Here is a 19,431-nt window from a genome sequence, read left to right as displayed (position 1 = left end):
GGTAGGAACTCATAGAAACTCCAAAACGTCTGGAACCATATACATCATAGTTGGACTGTTTATCTTCTTTATCTTGATTGTAATGCTGCCTAATTATTGCAGCTCACTCTCTATATACTAGATTGCAATTGTTTCAATTAATATATTCAAAACTTATCTTGCATTTTTGTGTCTTGCATTGGCATGCATGAGTAACTGAGGAATTGTAGTGTTATGCTCAGGTAGCCTTAATCACCTTTTATCCCTGTGAGTTTGGTGGTTTGGGTGAGGCACTGTGAACTAGTAAGGAGGAGGGATGACAGCTACTAAAGGTTTGGCTTGCACTCAGTCTCCCACACTTTACAGTACTATCATCCTAAACATGCAGTCCTATTACCAAAGTAGGAGCTGCATAGCACTATGACCAACAGACTCTCTTAAAAAGGCACACATGCAATCATCCCGCCATCCGTCAGGCATTTGTCATACTATTCATTTGGCTCTGAGGCCTGAAGATGCATATGGTTGAACATGGTGAGCAGAATCATGCTTTTGGGGTCATTGCCAATTAGAAAAAAAATGTGTTACTCTGCTTTTTGCTGGCAACATATTGCAGCAGCTGACCATGAAAGTGAGTGAGGATAAACACCTAAGTCTAAGGGTGGGCTGACATCTGCAGAATCTGGTGGAGTTTTTTATGTAACTGTGAGAGTTCCACCCATCCTTATTAAAGAAATGCTATTTACACGCAAATGAATTGTAATTTTAAATCCGCTTTAATGGTGAAGTCAGATTTTAAGTTGCACTTATGAAAATGCCACTATTAGAAAGTTGCAAAAGAAAAGGGGTTTGGCCTTATAAACAGCAAGGCTATGCTGTTTATAAGGCAATTGACATAATACCTTGAAGTACATTAATGGGTGATTGTACCTTTGTCTTTTTACGTTTACGTCAGGGTTGCTACAAATTAACCTTGATGGCATTGATGCAGCCATGTATACACTTTAGTTTTCAACAGTTTGAGATGGGGCAATGGAGGCAGTCCATTGTATTTCTCTTCAGGCATAATGTTTATCAATGCACCACTGTCAATAATAAAAGTTATGGATCAACCGTTTATCTTCAGTGTGACTTTTGGACAATGTTTGACTGACTTTTGTGATTTTTCTCATCTAGTTTTCTTTGATTCATATTTTTCTTCATATGCAGCCAGTCTGACGTGCATTTTTCTGAAGTAAACATGGACATCGCAATACTATCTTCTTCACTATCACTTGACACTGAAACTGATCAATTCTTAGGAAATTATTTAGATGATGATCATCTTCATTTAGTGTCGATTTGCCTCAGTTGATGTTGCAACTCGGCCTTCTAGGCATGTGTAGAAGATCACTTCTGGAACGCCTAAGCATCCATTTAATTGTTTCGGAGTGACGCAGTTAAATTTTCCTTCGCCTTGCAAACCATTACAAAGCGGTTCTCTTTCCCACAGCCTTTGCATACTTGTCCAATAGCAGGACATTTATATTCATGTAGAAATGAAAATCTGCATCTAAAGCACAGTTTCTTTTTCTTCTGTGACTTTGTGTCCTTGAGCCTGTTGTTTCTGCTTACTTTTCATGTTAATGACTGACTCACTTTTAGCACCTCCAGCCTCCATGCCAGCAGTTTGTTGTTATGCACATTCCTCATTTCTGGCAACCATTAGTACTCGCTCCAGACTAAGGGCCTGATTTAGATACTGGCAGACGAGTTACTCCATCACAAAGGTGATGGATATCCCATCCACTAATATCTAAATATCATTGGATATAAAGGGATTTAAATATTGGTGGACGGGATAGCCATCACCACTTGTGACAGAGTAACTAGTCTGCCAGTATCTAAATCAGCCCCGAAGTGTTTCTCTCAGCATTCGCCATATGACATACAGCCATCTATGACTCTGACATATGGATTCTTCGTCATTGAATTTGTTGAACTTACAGTATTTGATGTGTGTATCAAGTCTCTCAACAAATTCATCAATTGTTTCACGAGCTCTTTGTTTTTGCTTGACTGAAAATATGTGCTTCATAAGCAAAATTTGGCATTGGAGAATTTAACATTCAACACTTCTTTGATCTGACTAAAGGAGACTTCATCAGCATGTGGCATTTTCTTTATTACTTCTTTTACTCCTTCACCTGCAAGATTCTTAAGATATTTGCTAATCTTTTTGTCATCTGTTTCTTCCAGTGCATCAATGAAGTCATCAAAAGTCCTTATCCAGGCAGTCCACTGTCACCATTTTTTTGGTTCTTGGCAGCACTGAATAGAAGTGGTGCTGTTAAGAAGGAAGCAGCATTATAGCCATTTGTGGAACTTAATGACATCAGACTTCTCTCAAGCATCATCCGCTGTCCACCAGGACCTGTTCCATTCATACAATCAGCCAGGCCCTTTGACGTGCTGGCCTCGGATCATTGTGCCCACCCTGTCCGTGAGGCACTGGCTTCTCCTCTAACAGTAATCAGTGGCTTTGTTTCTTGCACACGTTCTTCACCCTTCTTGCCACTTTCCATTGTATGTAATGTACCTGGTTTTCACTGCCTTTAGCATTTCTTGATAGAGGGCTATCACCGCTTTCAGTACTTAATTGCATTAAACTCTGGTGCTTCTCTATACCTAGTGATCACTACCTTTAGCATTATCGTTCCATATATTGCAAAACTGTGTGTTGTGTTGTGGTACAGTACCTCTTTTAAGGTTTTACCAGAAGGTTCCTGGCCAATATTACATAATTATGTCTGTGAGGCCATTGTCATCTTCAAAAGCTCAGCACCGACAGGAGTGGCGATTTGACTCCACATACACCAAATGTCGATCTTCACTTCGCCTGAGGCGCATATCGCACGCACAAGCAGTTTGCAGAACCACAGCAAACTCTCTGGAAGAGCACTGTTGGTTCTTCGGGTTACATATCCCCTATCTCGTCATGTTGTAGCATCCTCCCTAGCCTGTGGACACGCCACACATGGAGCGGGGTCTTACACATCTTTGATCTTCTGAGTGGAAGCGTGAAGTCAACATTCTAAAACTGAAATCCTGTCACCACTCTCAAACACTCACATCACATTCCTACGGGATTTGGGATCACCTCCAACCCCAGCTCCCAAAGTAAGGAACCTTGGGATCCTTTTTGACACTGAGTTATCTTACAAGAAGCAAGTTAATAAGCTTTCATCCTCCTGTTTCTTTCTACTCAAAACTATAAAGAAAGTGCTTCCTTATATTCCCTTTGAGCACCAAAAAGATTTAATGTTGGTGGGGGTCATGTCTAAGCTTGATTACTATAATGCTCTGTATTTATGGGCAAGACAAAAAGTGTTTAAAAAACTTCAAATTTAGCAAAATGCAGCTGCACGTCTTCTCAAGAATGTGCCTAAGTCTTTGTCAGTGGCAAATGCTCTTGTAAACCTCCACTGGCTCCTAATAAAAAAACAGGTGGCTTTCAAAGCACTGTGCCTGGTTCACAAAGCTTTATATGGCACAGATCTCAGCTACCTAGGAATGAAAATCAGATGATATAACCCAGCTCAACACTTACGATCTTCATCATCCCATCTGGTAGCAGTTAGTAAGATAAATAAAGTGTCATGGGGTGGTCGTGGATTTGTTAGCAAGTCAGCTTTGGAATGAAATGCCTCTCCACCTCCATAATCTATCAAACTATCAGAAATTTCGGCAGTTGTTGAAAACCTGGTTATTCACCTCTCCTTTATTATAAACTGTTTTTAGTGGTTTTTATGCAGCGTTTCTCTTTTTATTCTTTCATATCGTTTCCCTTTCTTGAATTTCAGATATCACTTGTTTTTTGGGATGCTGCTATAGCTGTGTCTAGATCCTAGCACCAAGACACCCCTGGGTCTTTGTGTGCTTTGTAAGTATAGTTTCACTTCACTTCATAAGTACTGTTTCACTACGGAGTCCATCAGCCCCAAAAGGGTCCCATCATTACTACTCACACAACACTACACCAACCTTAAGGAATCCCCAGGTTTAGGCTCTGGCATGTATTTACAAGCAGGTCTTACATTGTCCTCCTTAGAGTTTTTCAACAGGATTTCTCAAATTGACTGGTACTCCTGAATCCCTATTCTGATACAGTGTCTAGAATGTTTTTGGAATGTAAATGTTAAATTATTCACCTGTACAAACCCCAAGCTATCTCCTGGTTCAGCCACAAGGATGCGTCCTGCCCAATATACCAGAAGTTATGTTTTCACTATTGTTTAATTTTGTGCCTATTTTATTGCCACTATTTCCCATTGGTAATGTTTTACTTCCTGTTAACTGCCTTCATTGGCGTTTTTCAGTTTTTGTTTTTAAATTAAATGTGGTATGAGTGTTTATGTGATTTTACCTTAGCTTTATAGGTATTTGCTTGCGTTGATAAACATAACATCTTACATTTTTCTCAGGTAGCTGATTTTCTACTCGACCATGCTCCAAAATGTAAGCCAAGGTTAACCTGGTATCTTCTGTTTGAGCACTGCAGTGGCTCAGGCACAGCTCTTCTCAAGACTGTAATCTTCCTCCCTCTTGCACTTTCGCTTCCTACATTTGGCCACATTTGGCTGTTAAAACAGCTTTTTTTAGGAAATGGATGATTTTGAATATGTCTTTCCGGATTTAGTTGAGCCATCTATTTGATTTCAATAAAATAACTTCTTTGCTTTTAGGATACATTATTTGGGCTTTTGTCTAGAGCTTATTTTGTTTGCTATTGTGTGATATTTCTTACATTCTCATTGGAGTTTTATGAGGTCACTCATGTTTCTTTTAGGCCTGAATTATTCCATATCTGATTCAATAGATTATCTTTGCTATTCCTTTAAGAAAACATTATTTCCTTGATACTACAGGTGACCGACATGATGCTTCAAGACAAGAAGTATCCTGCTTGGGGGAAGTCAGCCAGAGCCTTTTGGAGAAAAGGAAACACAAGGATCATTTTATTCTGGTAGGTTGTTATTGAAATGTATATATTTCCAGTGCACGCTGAAGGTGAAAAGACAACATTGATGTGTCTGCGTGTAACATACAATTTTAAAGTTCGGAAAACTGTAAACAATAATAGTATAATTATATTTTATGATGGGCTTAGGGCCAGGTGCACAAAGAGTTTTAGAATTCGCAAGCCATTTTATTTGTCGAACGCTAAAGCTGCTTTTCGAACGTATTAAGCTTCTTTAACCAATGGGTAATGCTTTTCCGATTTTCTAAAGGGGTTTATGAAACCATACCTAATCGATATTTGTAAACGGCGTGATTAGGACGTCCTTCTAAATATCAATTATTATTAATGTGGGTAGGTTGTCTACAATTCAGTACTTTGTGAACTGCTCTATTAATTCATAGGTTGGTTCAGTTCGTAAATTACCATTGCATTCATTACAGCCGGTGCACATATTGTGATCACTTTTACTAAATATATTGTACAAACATGAGGCACTTAATCCACAGATTTATTTATACATTTGTATATGCTATAACCAACAGTCATTATTATCACCTATTTGAATGGTATTGAAATGTATCAACCTCTGCTGGATGAATGGCTAAAATAGCCAGCATATGAAACAGTGACCTTTCAGTGGCACACGTAGTCATTAGCAGATGCTTAACTTTCTTTGCTGGATTCAGAAAGATATGTAATAATTATATGAGTCATTGAAGAGAACAAAACCTAGGTGCATGCAAAATCCTAGATAGGGTTCAAATGGTGATATTGGTAGATATATTTTATTTTTCCTGTTTTTTTTTTTTAAAGGGCATAGGTTTTTCATTTTAACAAAAGTATGTATGATCTTTTGTAATGTGTACTTTAGTGTCCTAAATGCCATATATTATTGCATTCTGTTGTAGGTAAGGTAAACCATCATCAACCATCAAACTCAAAAGTGGTGGTATACTCCTTCTAGCTTAGTCATGAATATGGAAGATGCTCCACCTTCCTTGTCCACACTTCTCTGAAATACACTTTTCTAATTGCTCATGGCCCACCCATGGTCAACACGTCCACGTTAGAATATCTTTTTTGGGTATTTCGAGGACTAAAACAACTACAGTGGGGCAATTTTATGTAATGAGCACCACACTCAAAAATGCCATTTAGTTCAAGTCATAATTCTGCCTAGACTATGCCTTTTTGGAGTAGGCAGCACCCTGAAAATCAGTATGTTCCTTGTTAAAGGTTTGTGTGATGTAAAATTGTGTTGACAAGGGGACACATTGAGGTACCTGATATTTTTGTGTTTTCAAGTCACACTCTCAGTTTCTACAGAAACCACTATGGCCTAAGGCCCTAGAGGTGGGTGCATAAATGTTATAGTATAGTGTGATCTCAGGCTGTGAGTCTCTCATATATCAGTCCTACATATGTGGCCTTGAACAAATGGATGGTGGCATATGCATCCAAATGAAGATCAACAAATGTTTGACGTCCATCAGATCATTCCAGTCTTTTGTGGGGAGTCATTGATCCACACAAGTTGTCTAGATACACAGGTTCATTATTTCTTCAGCTTCCTACATGGAAGAGAGCCCTGTTGCCAACATGGTGAGCAGGGCATTCTAGCATTTGGCAGCAATCCAACCCTGCCAAAATCCTGTAAATATGCGCGTCCGTACCCGAGTCAGGAATACCATTTTAGGTGGAGCCTGAATCCTGGTAAGTCTATTCGATGTTGTGAAAGTTTGCACCCTGATAACTGAGTTACCAATGGACACTCAATGGGAAGTTTCAGTCTGTATTGTTCAACAATTATCATAACTTCCGCTTTTCTTCCTTATGTTTCACACAACTCTTCTTAGGGTAACATTTAAATATCCCAAATCCACTCTCATATGAATGAATGAATGTATTCAACAGATGCTTATCAGACACCTTCCACCATTTGGCAGTGATAAGGCTTTCAAGGAAGTCTGAGTTTTTTTTTTTTTTGCTCAACCACTATAGCAGTTACTTAGCTGTGTAAGTCCTTGCCATTTCCATTGCGGAAATGCACATTTATGAAGTCAATACTTGTTTGATATATGTTCACGCACATCTCAGGGTAAGCACTTCATCCCATGACACTGATATTTTATGCACCTCACACAGATCTATGCTATAGCTATCAAAGAAATTGCCAAGTGATGAGTTTTTCATTTATGTTTGCAATGGCGTTGGAGTGGTTACACAGCTAGCTTGCATTGTAAAGGAAAGCCCGCCTTTACTCTGGACATGTCAGACAACCTTTTTATTCTGTTTACATCTGCTTGCAATATTAACTGTTTATGAACAAAATTCCACCCTCTTCGCCAATCAAAGCGTGCTTTGAGCAAAATAATTAGCATAGGTCTTATGGAGTGCAACATTTTAACTGACTGCTGCGCATCTATCTTGAACATGAGCGACTTGGAAACTGTATCATCTGAGTGGGTTGTGCCTATGCTTCTCCTCTCAAAGTCTCTGAGACTTAATGATTTTGGAACCTGCATCTTCCAATGGTTTGCATCTACACTGCTCCTAGGTGAATTTAGTATACACTTAAGATCTCTATCTGAGTGCCCCAGTAATTCCAAATGCTGTGCAAATGGGGGTGTGCTTTCAAATTTGGATTACAAGTAGTGCAAAACTGGCACATTTTTCTCCACTCAAATGTACCCAGGTAAAACGTGGGGGACTTTGTGTGAGGGAACAGAGTACAATTTTGGTTTCACAGCTTGGAATACGACAAATCTTATGTTATTATAGAGTGAGACCCGGTTCAAAGGTACACAATTCAAAATGGGGAGGTAATAACACACATGGTAAATATTGTACCCAGCAGTATCAATATTTACTGGGTGTGGCATAACCTTCATAGATACTCAGACTGAAGCCCTGGGTAATATCAAGTTTCAGGGTAGGCTCCCTTCGACAAAGGTTAGTGGTTAGGATACTGCATCTTCCAAATCCACTTAAGGAAGGAGGCCTTAGTTCTCGACCACACTGCTCCAGAAATGTGTTGTAAAGGTGTCACTATGCTGGAGGTGCCACCTCAAATTACATTAACGAGTTTGCCTCTTCCACTATTTCTCCTAAAGTCCTATTTTCCCAAACTCAATTTTCACTTCCCTCATTTATTCTGCATCTGCCTTTTTCCTCTTCCTTCTTCACCCCCGTGATACTCCACTCATCCATCTTCATCTTTCCCACTGTTATTTACCTCACCATTAGCTCTTAAACCTTGATATCCTTGCTCCTCTTCACTCTTTTTTAGACTCCTATAAATCATTGTCTTTAAGGTGCTTCTAATGTGTCCTATCCTTATGCTCTCTCATATTTTTCCCATACACTAAGGTCCAGTGTTTTCTCATCTACCACTGGGGTGCACTATCCTGATTGCCTCCTATCCAACCCTTACCCACACTTACCCCACACGTTCCTTGTTCTTCTGAAATTCTCTATACTCCATTGACTCCTACTGTTGCTCTGCAGCCCTCACTATCCCATTATTTTTCACTAATCCTATGACCCACATGTGTCTCTTTGGATGCATGTAACTGAATCCTCGATTCCCTCCTTCATCTGCTATATTCTCTGCTATAGATCGTGCCAAAAACTTGCCACTGTCTACCTTCATCTAATGCATGACACAGAAGTTGAACACCAACCTCATTTCTCATCATGCCTATCCTACCCTAATTTTCTTCTTTCTCATAGTCTCATTTCTCCCTCATCTTCTTCTCACCACCAACATCATCAATTATCTCCTTTCTAATGACATTATCTATTCACCATTCAACTTCCAATCTTCCTCTGGTATTTCTTCCTACCAACTACCTCATATTCTTACAAACTCTGTCAAACTGCCCTTATGCCTTCTGGAGCAGTTGAACAATGTTTCTTCTGCATCCTCTTTACATCCTCCGTTGCCACCTTATTGAAAGTCACAATCAACCCCTACCTCCCTCTTAAGAGTTCCCCAACTCCCTATTGTCATACTCTACTGCCTTTGTGGCTAGAGTAAAATATCAGTACAGGGTGTACCCTTTTAAGTGCACAATGGAGTGACCCATTTTATAAAAGCATGGTAACTCCTCTCAATGGCCTTAGCTTCTTCAACTTTGTTTCATTTACAACTCACAGACCTTATTCAATGTTCTGTTAGCTAATTACTTATGTCTGCTCTGTATTGCACATTTGTCTTCAACTAGCACAATCTTAAATACAAACATGCCACTATATTGATAACACAATTTTAACATGTACAGAATTTCTGGAAACTACATTACATATAACATATACATAAATGTATAAGACGATTTACTGTCTGTGTGGATCTTATTGGAAATTCATCATCAGAAATGTCCTAAACAGTTTTGATATAAGCAGTTGCATCCTTCACATTGTTAGAGATGGAAGTAATGTTGTCCCTTAGAAGGGAAACAGAATTTGTTTGGTGAACCTACACCCGGTTCCCTAACAACTTTTAGGTGTGGATTTAAAATGTCTATCCAATGTGATCGTGCTCCTAATGGATTTAACATGGCAATGTGTTTCAACCTCTGCTACTGGTGCAGTATTCAAATAGGTCTTCTTCAGTACAAAAATATGTTTTTTGTTCAGAACACTAAATAAAAAAAATCATCTAATCATTATCTATAGTCCTTTATACATGTTGAAAAGGTTATTTGGTGAGACAAACAGGCATTCATGCTGGTAATCATCTTTTGTGGTGGGTCACTGTGTGGAAAAAGGAAATAATTGTATCTCAGTGAATAGTTTTTTTTTTTTAGAATATACTTGACCTGGCACTGTGCAGCTTGTTTGAGTCACCAAAATGAACTCAAATGAAATACATCTCTTGCTTGTACCTAACTTTTCTGAATGAAAAAATGAGTAATACATTTTGTAATTGCTCCTAAATTTTATTTCTATGTACTGTGTAAACTACCACTTTTCTGGAGCACCAAGGAAGTCTGATGCCCACTGTATGATTTCTCAACCGGGCGTGCCACTCAAGCCACGGTCAGGCCCGCAATTGACATGTACAGAGTTGTACAAATACCTGGTGGTACAGAATGCCACAATGCTCTTCTAAATTGAGTGTGCAGTCCCACTAAAGTTAGAAGAAGACCTTTAATGCTGAACAAATTTGTGAGTTTCAGTCGTTCTTCTAGAACAACACTAATCACACATCTGATTCATTGATGTCCTGCAGTCATTTTTCGAGGACCTGCAAAGACTTCCTGTATACATTTATGAGTTTTCTTGCTTGCCTTTTTGGATCGTGATGCAAGCTGTGTTTGGCTGGTATTGTATGAGGTGTATCTCAAAAATGTTTGGATATAAATGGGTATTTTTTTACATTAGGTCCAGCAGGAAGCATGGTTCAGAATAATCAGATCAAGGACTCATAATTTGTATTTTGGATGTTGCTAGAAAACTGGTCATTTTCCTTATAATATTGCACCTACTCAGTTTTTCAGGCTCTTCCATAGTACTGAACCTTGTCAAGATCACCTCATGTAATATTATTGATTACAGCTAATTAATCAGACCCAGTTTCTATCGTCCTTAGCTTCATGACCATTTTAGTTTCTTGATCGAGTATGGTGGAGTCTGTCTCTTCCCTCCAAGTATGCTCCACCTTAGGAACTGTACCATTTGTTGTTCAGTTATAAAGTGGTGTATTAAGGGAGCATTTTGAGTTTTACATCTTATCCTTAACTTGTGTTGAGTATTCCTTTTTTTTATTCCTTGAGATGTCTTTCCAAAATGTCCTCTGTTGTAGGGACATGTAATAATGTGCACAATGTTTCAGGTATTGCAACTGGTAAACATGTAGGCCCTCATTCTGACATTGGCCGGCGGCGGTCGCCGCCGGCCTGTCGGGGGCCGCCAGAATACCGTTCCGCGGTCGAAAGACCGCGGCGGTGATTCTGACTTTCCCGCTGGGCTGGCGGGCGGCCGCCTTCAGGCCGCCCGCCAGCCCAGCGGGAAAGAGGCTTCCACGATGAAGCCGGCTCGGAATCGAGCCGGCGGAGTGGAAGCTGTGCGACGGGTGCAGTTGCACCCGTCGCGTATTTCACTGTCTGCGAAGCAGACAGTGAAATACATTTAGGGGCCCTCTTACGGGGGCCCCTGCAGTGCCCATGCCAGTGGCATGGGCACTGCAGGGGCCCCCAGGGGCCCCGCGACCCCCCCTACCGCCATCCGGTTCCCGGCGGGAGAACCGCCGGGAACTGGATGGCGGTAGGGGGGGTCGGAATCCCCTCGGCGGCGCAGCTAGCTGCGCCGCCTTGGAGGATTCCTATGGGCGGCGGTACACTGGCGGGAGCCCGCCAGTGTTGCCGGTCCGACCGCGGCTTTACCGCCGCGGTCGGAATGCCCATTGGAGCACCGCCGGCCTGTCGGCGGTGCTCCCGCGGTCCTCCACCCTGGCGGTTTCAAACCGCCAGGGTCGGAATGAGGGCCGTAATGTTTTATCTTGGTGTTATGTTATTTGATCTCAACACCTTCTATTGCATTGCTTCAGGCTACACATTTGTCTTATGTGTGGTGCCCCATAACTGCTAGGAGACTGCACATCCCTATTTATGTGTGGTGTCAATTTTTTTAGGCTCGGTATTAAAATGAACCAAGTTGTTTATCAGATTTCTGTTTTTTTTGCAGTGAGAATGTATCAATTTTGTAATGACACTAGACTTAGGGCCTGATTTAGAACTCCGCGGATGGGTTACTTCATCACAATGGTGACAGATATACCAACCATCAAAATCTAAATCCCATAGCTCACAATGGGATTTACATTTCGGCAAATGGGATATCTGTCACCGTTGTGACGTAGTAATTCATCCGCCGAGTTCTAAGTCAGGCCCATAGTGACTCTCTATAACATTCTCGTGGGGTATACAATCCAAGTTTGTGTCACCTTTAGATCTGTTTGAATGGATAGGTACACTCCCTCAATTACTAAAGAAGAGCTTGGGCATTTTTGAAATACTCTTCTTCCTCCAACAATTTCTTCAGATCCCTAAACATTGGATATAAGGGAATTCATCCCTAAGATTATGTTGATGGAAACTGGAGTAATGCAGTAATACAAGAATTAATTTCTATCCGTTTGCTTACTGTACAGAAAGGTTTATATATATACTTCCTCTGGTTTAATAAGGACATGCAGAAAGGTGATATCTTCACTATTATAACTGAAAACTTAATATCTAGAGAGCTGGTGTTGACCAAGTTGTAGATTATTAGTGCATCATTGATGTACCTTTTCCACAATACTATGGTTTCCCTAAAGAAATTGTGTTGAGCAAATCCATCTTCCTTCATATTTTTCCATAAGGAGCATAGCTATTTCTGGTGCAAAAAGACACCCCATAGAGCTTTTTTAACTTAACTTTTACATAGAATCGGTTGTTAAGTTTAATACATTGTTTTGAGAGAGAGATCATGACTAATGTAAGGGGGAAATTCTGTGGGAACAGTGGCTAGGTCTTGTTTCCAGATACCTCTCAATAACATCCAGAGTTTTTTCCTGGGAAATATTTTTGCAGAGGCACAATACATGAAGGGTTACCAGGATTTCCTACATCTGATTAATGATGGCCATAGCATTCTGGACATAGGGTGGTATAAACTCCATAAATGAATTCAGAAAAATATCTACATATTTTGTTTTTGCTTCATCTCCCGGGAGGAGGGTGGGTTGGTGGGAGGAGTTTGTGGCACCCTTGTGAATTTTTAGGGGAGGGGGTATAAATAACCAGAGTTCTTGTATGTCAGTTAGATAAGTATTCAGCTTCCTTCTTTGTAAGCCAATCCTCCTTGCCTTCCATATCATGTAGGGGATTTCCTTTAGAATTAAATTCCTCGTTTCCTGAGTTGACATATTCCCTTCTGTTCATAATTGTCAATAATCCACTTTGGCTCTACCCTTACCTGCTGAGTTTCCTATGATATTTTCTGCATCTTTGAGTCTCCTTAAAGCCTGATACTTGTCTTTAGACACATTTGCTCCTACATGTTTATCCTTGGCCTCAATTATCTCTAACTCCCTTAGTATGTTTTTTCAAAGGTCATCATATCAATAGGTGTCTTTTGAATATGTTTCCTTAAGCAAGTATAACCCTGGTCATATAAACTTGTTGAGTCAGAGAAATATGCTTTTAATCCTTTTTCCCAAACTAATGCATCATTTCTATTCTTACTTGGACAAAGTCTGTTCTGGTATTTGGGACAAATGAAAGTCCTCTTTTGAAGACATTAGTTTCTTAGAGAACAAGTGCTTTAAAGATAGTTTGTGACTTAGAGTTATGTATCCATTCCCCAGCAGTACGTTGGTCTCCTGGTTTGTTTCTTTGGCTCCTTGGTTTTACCATTGTTTTTCTGCACCTATCCTTTGGCCTCTTCTGTTCAAATGAGCTTGTTTCAGCAGTACATACCTGTATATAAAATAGATATGAACAAACAAGGGAAAAGTAGAAGGAAGAAGGAAATATAACCATTGCAAATGCATCACATTTGGGCATGGTTAAGTTGAGATCTGTGTAGGGGCCCCTTTCAGGAGCTCCACTGCCTGCAACTCAACTTGTAGTGGATATGACTGCCCCAAGATGTTCTCCAGACTAGATATATCAACACGCCCCCTGGATATGTGTACCAGGCCCTGAGGGAAACCCTGCTGTCATGCTGGAGGTGGCATGGCGGTGAGGCCTAGTGGGGGACTGCTGTGTGATCTTCAAGGGTGGTGACGACGGACCAGTGGTTGTGTATCGGTGTACCCACAGTGGCCTACCTGTCTTGCCAGAGAGAGCACTGAAGGGGGTAGGTACCCACTTGGCCTGCAACACACGCTGACAAGCCGCTGCCGCCATATGGATCCGGCCCCTGAATAACTGTCTGCCGGGGTTACTGTGCCCTGAAGCAGGTACACCGGAGTGCCAGCGGGGGACTGCCTGGAGTGGGCTTGCCTGTGAGTCGGGTGCCGGCTGGGGGTGAAGGAGTGCGCTACCGTTGCTAGGAGATTTGTCAGGACCAGGTTGGGCCCTTCTTGGAACCTGGGGCGGTGTGCCGGGCCCCCCCAGCTTCTCCAGGATGGGCTTACCTGCCTATGCCCTGTGCTGTGTGAGACCATGCACTGCTGCTGGGACCCGCCCTTGTTGCCCGGAGCAGGGACAGGCTTACTCTGTGGAAGCCCCCCGCTTTTGGCGTTAATTGGACTGTTGCTGGCGTGGAGTCCACTGGATGGTGGGGGGCATCCTACGAGTGCCCTCGCTTGCCAACCCTTGGACATGGGAGACCTGCCCGGCACCGCAATGGCATCCCAACGCAAAACCAATAAAGACAGCACCCTCGGAAACTTGTTCACCAAGACTTCGGTAAAAAAGGCGGACTTCCCCAAAGACGAACCCACTACCTTTGGGAGCGCCGAAGATGTGACAGAACCGGGGGGAGAATCTGTGCCTGTCACGCAATCCTCTTTGAACAACTCTTCGCAGTCCTTAGGGAAGATTTTGCAACCCTTAAAAAAGAAATAGCATTGAAAGTAAAATAACTCAGAAGAGACATTGGTGACGTAGGCCAACGAGTGGACTCATTTGAACATATGCACAACTCTTGTGAAGAGGACTTGGACACTCACAGTCAAGAACTACTCGCACTTCAAGGTATAAATCTGGAAATACAATACCATCTGGAGGATTTGGAAAACTTGTCTTGGTGCTACAATATCTGTATTAAAAGGGTTTCGTTTCAGGCAATACCAGGAAGCTTGGAGGAATTTGCGCTCCACCTTTTCCACCATGCAGCCCCAGAGCTTAAAAATTGAACCATAGTACTTGAGTGCATTCATGGAACAGCCAGCATGCTCCCCTGGCTAAGCACAGGACATTCTTACCTGCCCACACCATTATAAGCAAAAGAAAACAATCCTGACTGCAGTATGAGATAAGCCCACCATAGACTTGGAAGGCCTTAAAATAGGGTTATACCAGGACCTCTCCTCGATTGCGCTGCAATGCCTTCGGGCTCTCAGGCCTTCGACAGACTTCCTTTTCGAGAAAGAAATCAGATACAGATGGGGACACCCCTTTTGCCTCCAATTTGTATGGAAAAAGGAGACGTAGAATATCTGCACCCTGGAAGAGACCCAAGCGCTGACAGGTATGCCTCCTCTCTTGGGGAACCCCTCATCCCAGCAGTCGGAGCAAGACTTGGCCCCCTCCACGGTAGCCTGGCATCGCCTGGTCTGCCCGAAGAAAGGGAAACTACGCAGACCCACAGAGACCGAGAGTTGCAAAGAAATATTGTTAGTGACCCACTTTCCGGGAATGGTGACACAACACACACTGAGATACCTGGGAGACTCCTAGCCCGGCACATCTAAAGGGATATAGATTTACAGTGGCCAATCTCTATGGTCCCAATGAAGGCCAAGAGATAGTCATATGTGATGCATTGGGTTGAATTCTTACAAACCCAGATGTGAATGTTATTGTCGGTGGGGACTTTAATATTGTCCATCAATCACAGGTGGATAGATCCATTCGTAGACCTGGCCAAACCAGCGCATTATCCCCAGCCTTCAGATGTTGGTTAACGGAGGTGGTATTGACGGATGTCTGGCTACAGACACATCAGACGGAGAGGGATCACATCTTTTTTTCTGCTGCACACCAGACGTATGCCAATATAGATTTCTTGCTCACATCCCCATGTATTACAAAAACGATACCTGCAGCAGATATTGGAGTAGCTGCCCTTTCTGATTAATCACCTGTTACCCTACGGTTCACACCACTCAGCTTCACATTGTCTCCATGTTCTTGGCTCTTCAGCGTTAAACTCCTCACCTATGACAGTACACTCACTGAAAATAAAGCTTCGATAGTCATTTCTAGCCACGAATGACAAATCGATTATAGCCACCACACTACTGTGGGACACCCTGAAGGCAGTGTTGAGGGGTCAGTTTTTCGTTCTTGCAGCGTACCTTAAAGCAGACAGACACACCAAATATGCATAACTGGAAACCGCGGTCAGGGAACTAGAGAATATACATAAAAATACTGGCTCACCAGCAACCTGACGGCAGTTGAACAAGGCCTGCAAGCAATTAAGGGCACTTGACATGAGCAGGGCAGAATATGCTGTGCTAAGTGTAAAGCAAAAATACTAGGCGGGAGGAACAGGGTACAACGCTGCTTAGCTCACGGCCTCCACTCACAAGCTGTGCAGCAAGGAGTAGATGGGCTGCGGAGGCTTGATTGCATTCTGACTTAACAGGGCAAAAGGATAGGTATGGAGTTTGCCACCTTTTATGCTAACCTGTACTCCTTACAGGAGCTCAATGATGGTAGCATTGAGACCTTTTTGGACTTCGTTTCCCCGTCTCGTATTCCAACAGCAAATGTTGCTTACCTTGATAAAGATATAACCCCCACTAAGGTCCTCATGCCCACACAGCGCCTCCAGCCTTGTAAAGCACCTGGCCATGATGGGTATAGTGCAGAGATTTATAAACCTTTTAAGACACTCCCATCCCCCATACTGGTGTGGCTGTATAATGATTTTAGCACAACTGGCTCCCTAGCCCCCACGATGCAACTAGCAATGATTGTGGTTATCCTCAAATCAGGAAAGGACCCCAAATATTGCTCCTTGTACCATCCCATATCTCTCTTAATTGTTGATGTGAAGATATTTACGGGAATTTTTGCCAAGAGACTAGCTCCCTTTATGCAAGGGCTGGTGGACCCTGACCAGACTGGGGTTATCCCTGGAAGGAGAATACCAAGTGCCTATGCCATCTTCTGGACAAGTGCTCCCGCATACCTGCACTTCTTCTGTCCAATGATGAGGAGAAGACATTTTACCCGGTCTACTGGCCATACCATTGAGCAGTGTTGACTCATTGTGGGTTGGAGTCACGGTTCTGTAAGTAGATTCAATGCAGCTATGTCTCTCCCAGGGCGATGATGCACGTTAATAGTCTCATGTCTCAACTTTCCCCATCGCTAGGAGCACAAGACAGGCATGCCCTCTTTTGCTCTTGTTATTTGCCCTGTACATGGAGCCCTTGGCTTAACGCATATGCATACATCCACAAATCTTTGGCATTACCATGGGCGGCAGGACATATAAGCTTGCACTCTAATCGGATGATGTCCTGCTATTCTTATCATTGCCGCAGGTGTCTCTGTCAGTGGTTATGCTGGATCTGGCGAACTTTGGGTTCGGGTTCAAAACTAACCTTCAAAAACCATCACTTTTGAATTATGCTGTACCCGAAGCAGGAAAGGCCTCACTAATGACTGAATTTGCATTCACATGGCCCCACAGGGGTGAGATACTTAGGACTGCAGATCTATCCCACTCCAGCGCAACAGCGGATCACAGTTACAATGCGGTCATGTCTACAGCACTCTTGTATTTGTCCAGGTGGAAGGGATGTGGCCTCTCTGGGTTGGGTTGGCTGGCGGCAGTCAAGTTGATGCTCTAGCCAAAAATACTATACGTCATGCAAACATTGCCATTGACACCTCCTCTGCAGACCCTAGATAAACTGCAGAGCCTGATATGGGAATTCCTATGGGACGGAAATAAAGTGAGGATGGTGAAGGCACAGGCCTAATTGCCTCAGGTGAAGTGAGGGCTGAGGGTCCCCCACTTAATGAGCTACTATCGCATTACACAACTGTGCTATATGGTGGAATGGTCCTGACCAAGCAACAAGAAGCATTGGTGCTTTATCAATCTGGCAGTGGCAGGCATCCACATTTGGAAAATATTGTGGTTGCCTTAGACTGTGGGACACTGTGCAGGTATGGGACAGGGTACAAACGCAGAAATGTTTATCCATACCCATCTCTCCCCAGACACCAATTATAGAAAATCCTGACTTCCCACCCTCCTATGATGTGAGGCAGGACGCTAATTGTAAAAGAATAGGCAACCTCTTTGACACAGCTGGCGTTATGGAACTCTCCCAGCTTCAGTCAGATTACAGACTTCCATCGACAGGCCACTGGCAGTACATAGCGGTCCAGCATTGGGTAGCTCTCCCCTTAGTTCGTCCCCATGCTAGTAGACCTCTTTCTTCGTTTGAGAAGTGGCTTCTCACTCGCACCTCAGATAAGCATCTTCTCTCCAACATATATGTTTCCCAGTCACACCTCCAAGACTGGCTAAAACACCCACACAACATGGATGAGAGACCAAATGCGAACGCACTTTTACTGATGGGAGTGGGGGTGATATATTATACCGCACCTGTGCATCAGCAAGTAGCACATCTAGTAAGGAAATGTTCCATAAAATAGCTCACTACTGGTACTACACTCCATCACCTGTTGCATATTGAAAACCAAGTGGAAACAGCGAATGCTGGTAGTAATGTGAACAGACAGGTATACTTACACACATCTTGTGACATTGCCCTCAAATCAGTGCTTTTTGGCAGGCAGTAGTAGCCGCAACAGAAGAAATATATGACACAGACATTCCCCAATTCCCCAGTTATGTTTTACTGGGAGTTCCAATCTCATTAGCATACCCTTTGAAATCCACTAAAGGCCGAACCATCACACTGGGACAGGGGGTGGCTAAGTATCTCTTGCTTTCTCGCTTGGGCTCAGATTTGATCCATAAACTATGGGATCTACTGGTATTGGAGAAACTGACAGCGGCTGTGACATCCTCCCTTTCATTGTTTGATAAAACATGGGCCCCTTGTATTTGTTACCTTTCGGATGAATTCTGAGAATTGACATGCCCATTATAGTTGCGAATCCTTCGCTTGACATGCACCGAGTGAAGTCAGGCATAACCGGATAGCAGTTGAGTGTCTGTGGGTGGGTGGCTTCCCCACTGGCTGGTTTCCCCCCTCTGCTTTGAATATTCTTTGTTGCCTTAACTATTTCAGTAGTTGCTGTTGAGTATCAACCCTATCCTCCCCATCCCTTGTTCTTTGTTCAACAAGTTCACTCTTTCTCACTTGTTGCAATTGGTTGACATTTCCCCACCGGCCTTTGGATGTAGGTGGGAGGATTGCTGTATTTGTTGATTGCATTTATAAAGACAAAATATATCTTTTAACTAACAATGCATCATACATTGTTAAAACCTTAGCTGCTGGCACCCTTCCACCAAGAGCTGAGACCTTTTTTGGCTATTTGGGGTAGTTTGCACTTAGGCCCCCATAACGTTTTGTCCACATAAGCTATCCACGATAAATTTGAATCCTTTTTTTTGGGCAAAGTGCTTAGCTGTGGATTTTGGGCTCTAGCTCAGCTGGCACCTAGGGAACCCTAGCAAACCTATATATTCTTTAAAACTAGACACCTAGGGGAATCCAGAATGGGGTGACTTGTGGGTCTCTCACCAGGTTCTGTTATCCAGAATCCATTACAAACCTCAAAATGTGTCTA

At 42.6% G+C, this 19,431-nt stretch overlaps 1 protein-coding gene across 1 annotated transcript in view; it reads left to right on the top strand.

Moving 5' to 3' along the window:
- TMEM117 (transmembrane protein 117) overlaps positions 1–19,431 on the top strand; it is a 2,258,187-nt gene that overhangs the window by 1,487,411 nt on the left and 751,345 nt on the right. Inside the window, exon 5 of the mRNA XM_069228825.1 lies at positions 4,887–4,984. Coding sequence (XP_069084926.1) covers positions 4,887–4,984 — 98 coding nt within the window. The remainder of the gene's footprint in view (positions 1–4,886; positions 4,985–19,431) is intronic.

This window comes from Pleurodeles waltl, chromosome 4_1, assembly GCF_031143425.1.
Source record: "Pleurodeles waltl isolate 20211129_DDA chromosome 4_1, aPleWal1.hap1.20221129, whole genome shotgun sequence".
NCBI classification, from domain to species: domain Eukaryota; kingdom Metazoa; phylum Chordata; class Amphibia; order Caudata; family Salamandridae; genus Pleurodeles; species Pleurodeles waltl.
Note: the sequence above shows the minus strand (reverse complement) of the source record. Positions and strands in the feature narration are given on the sequence as shown.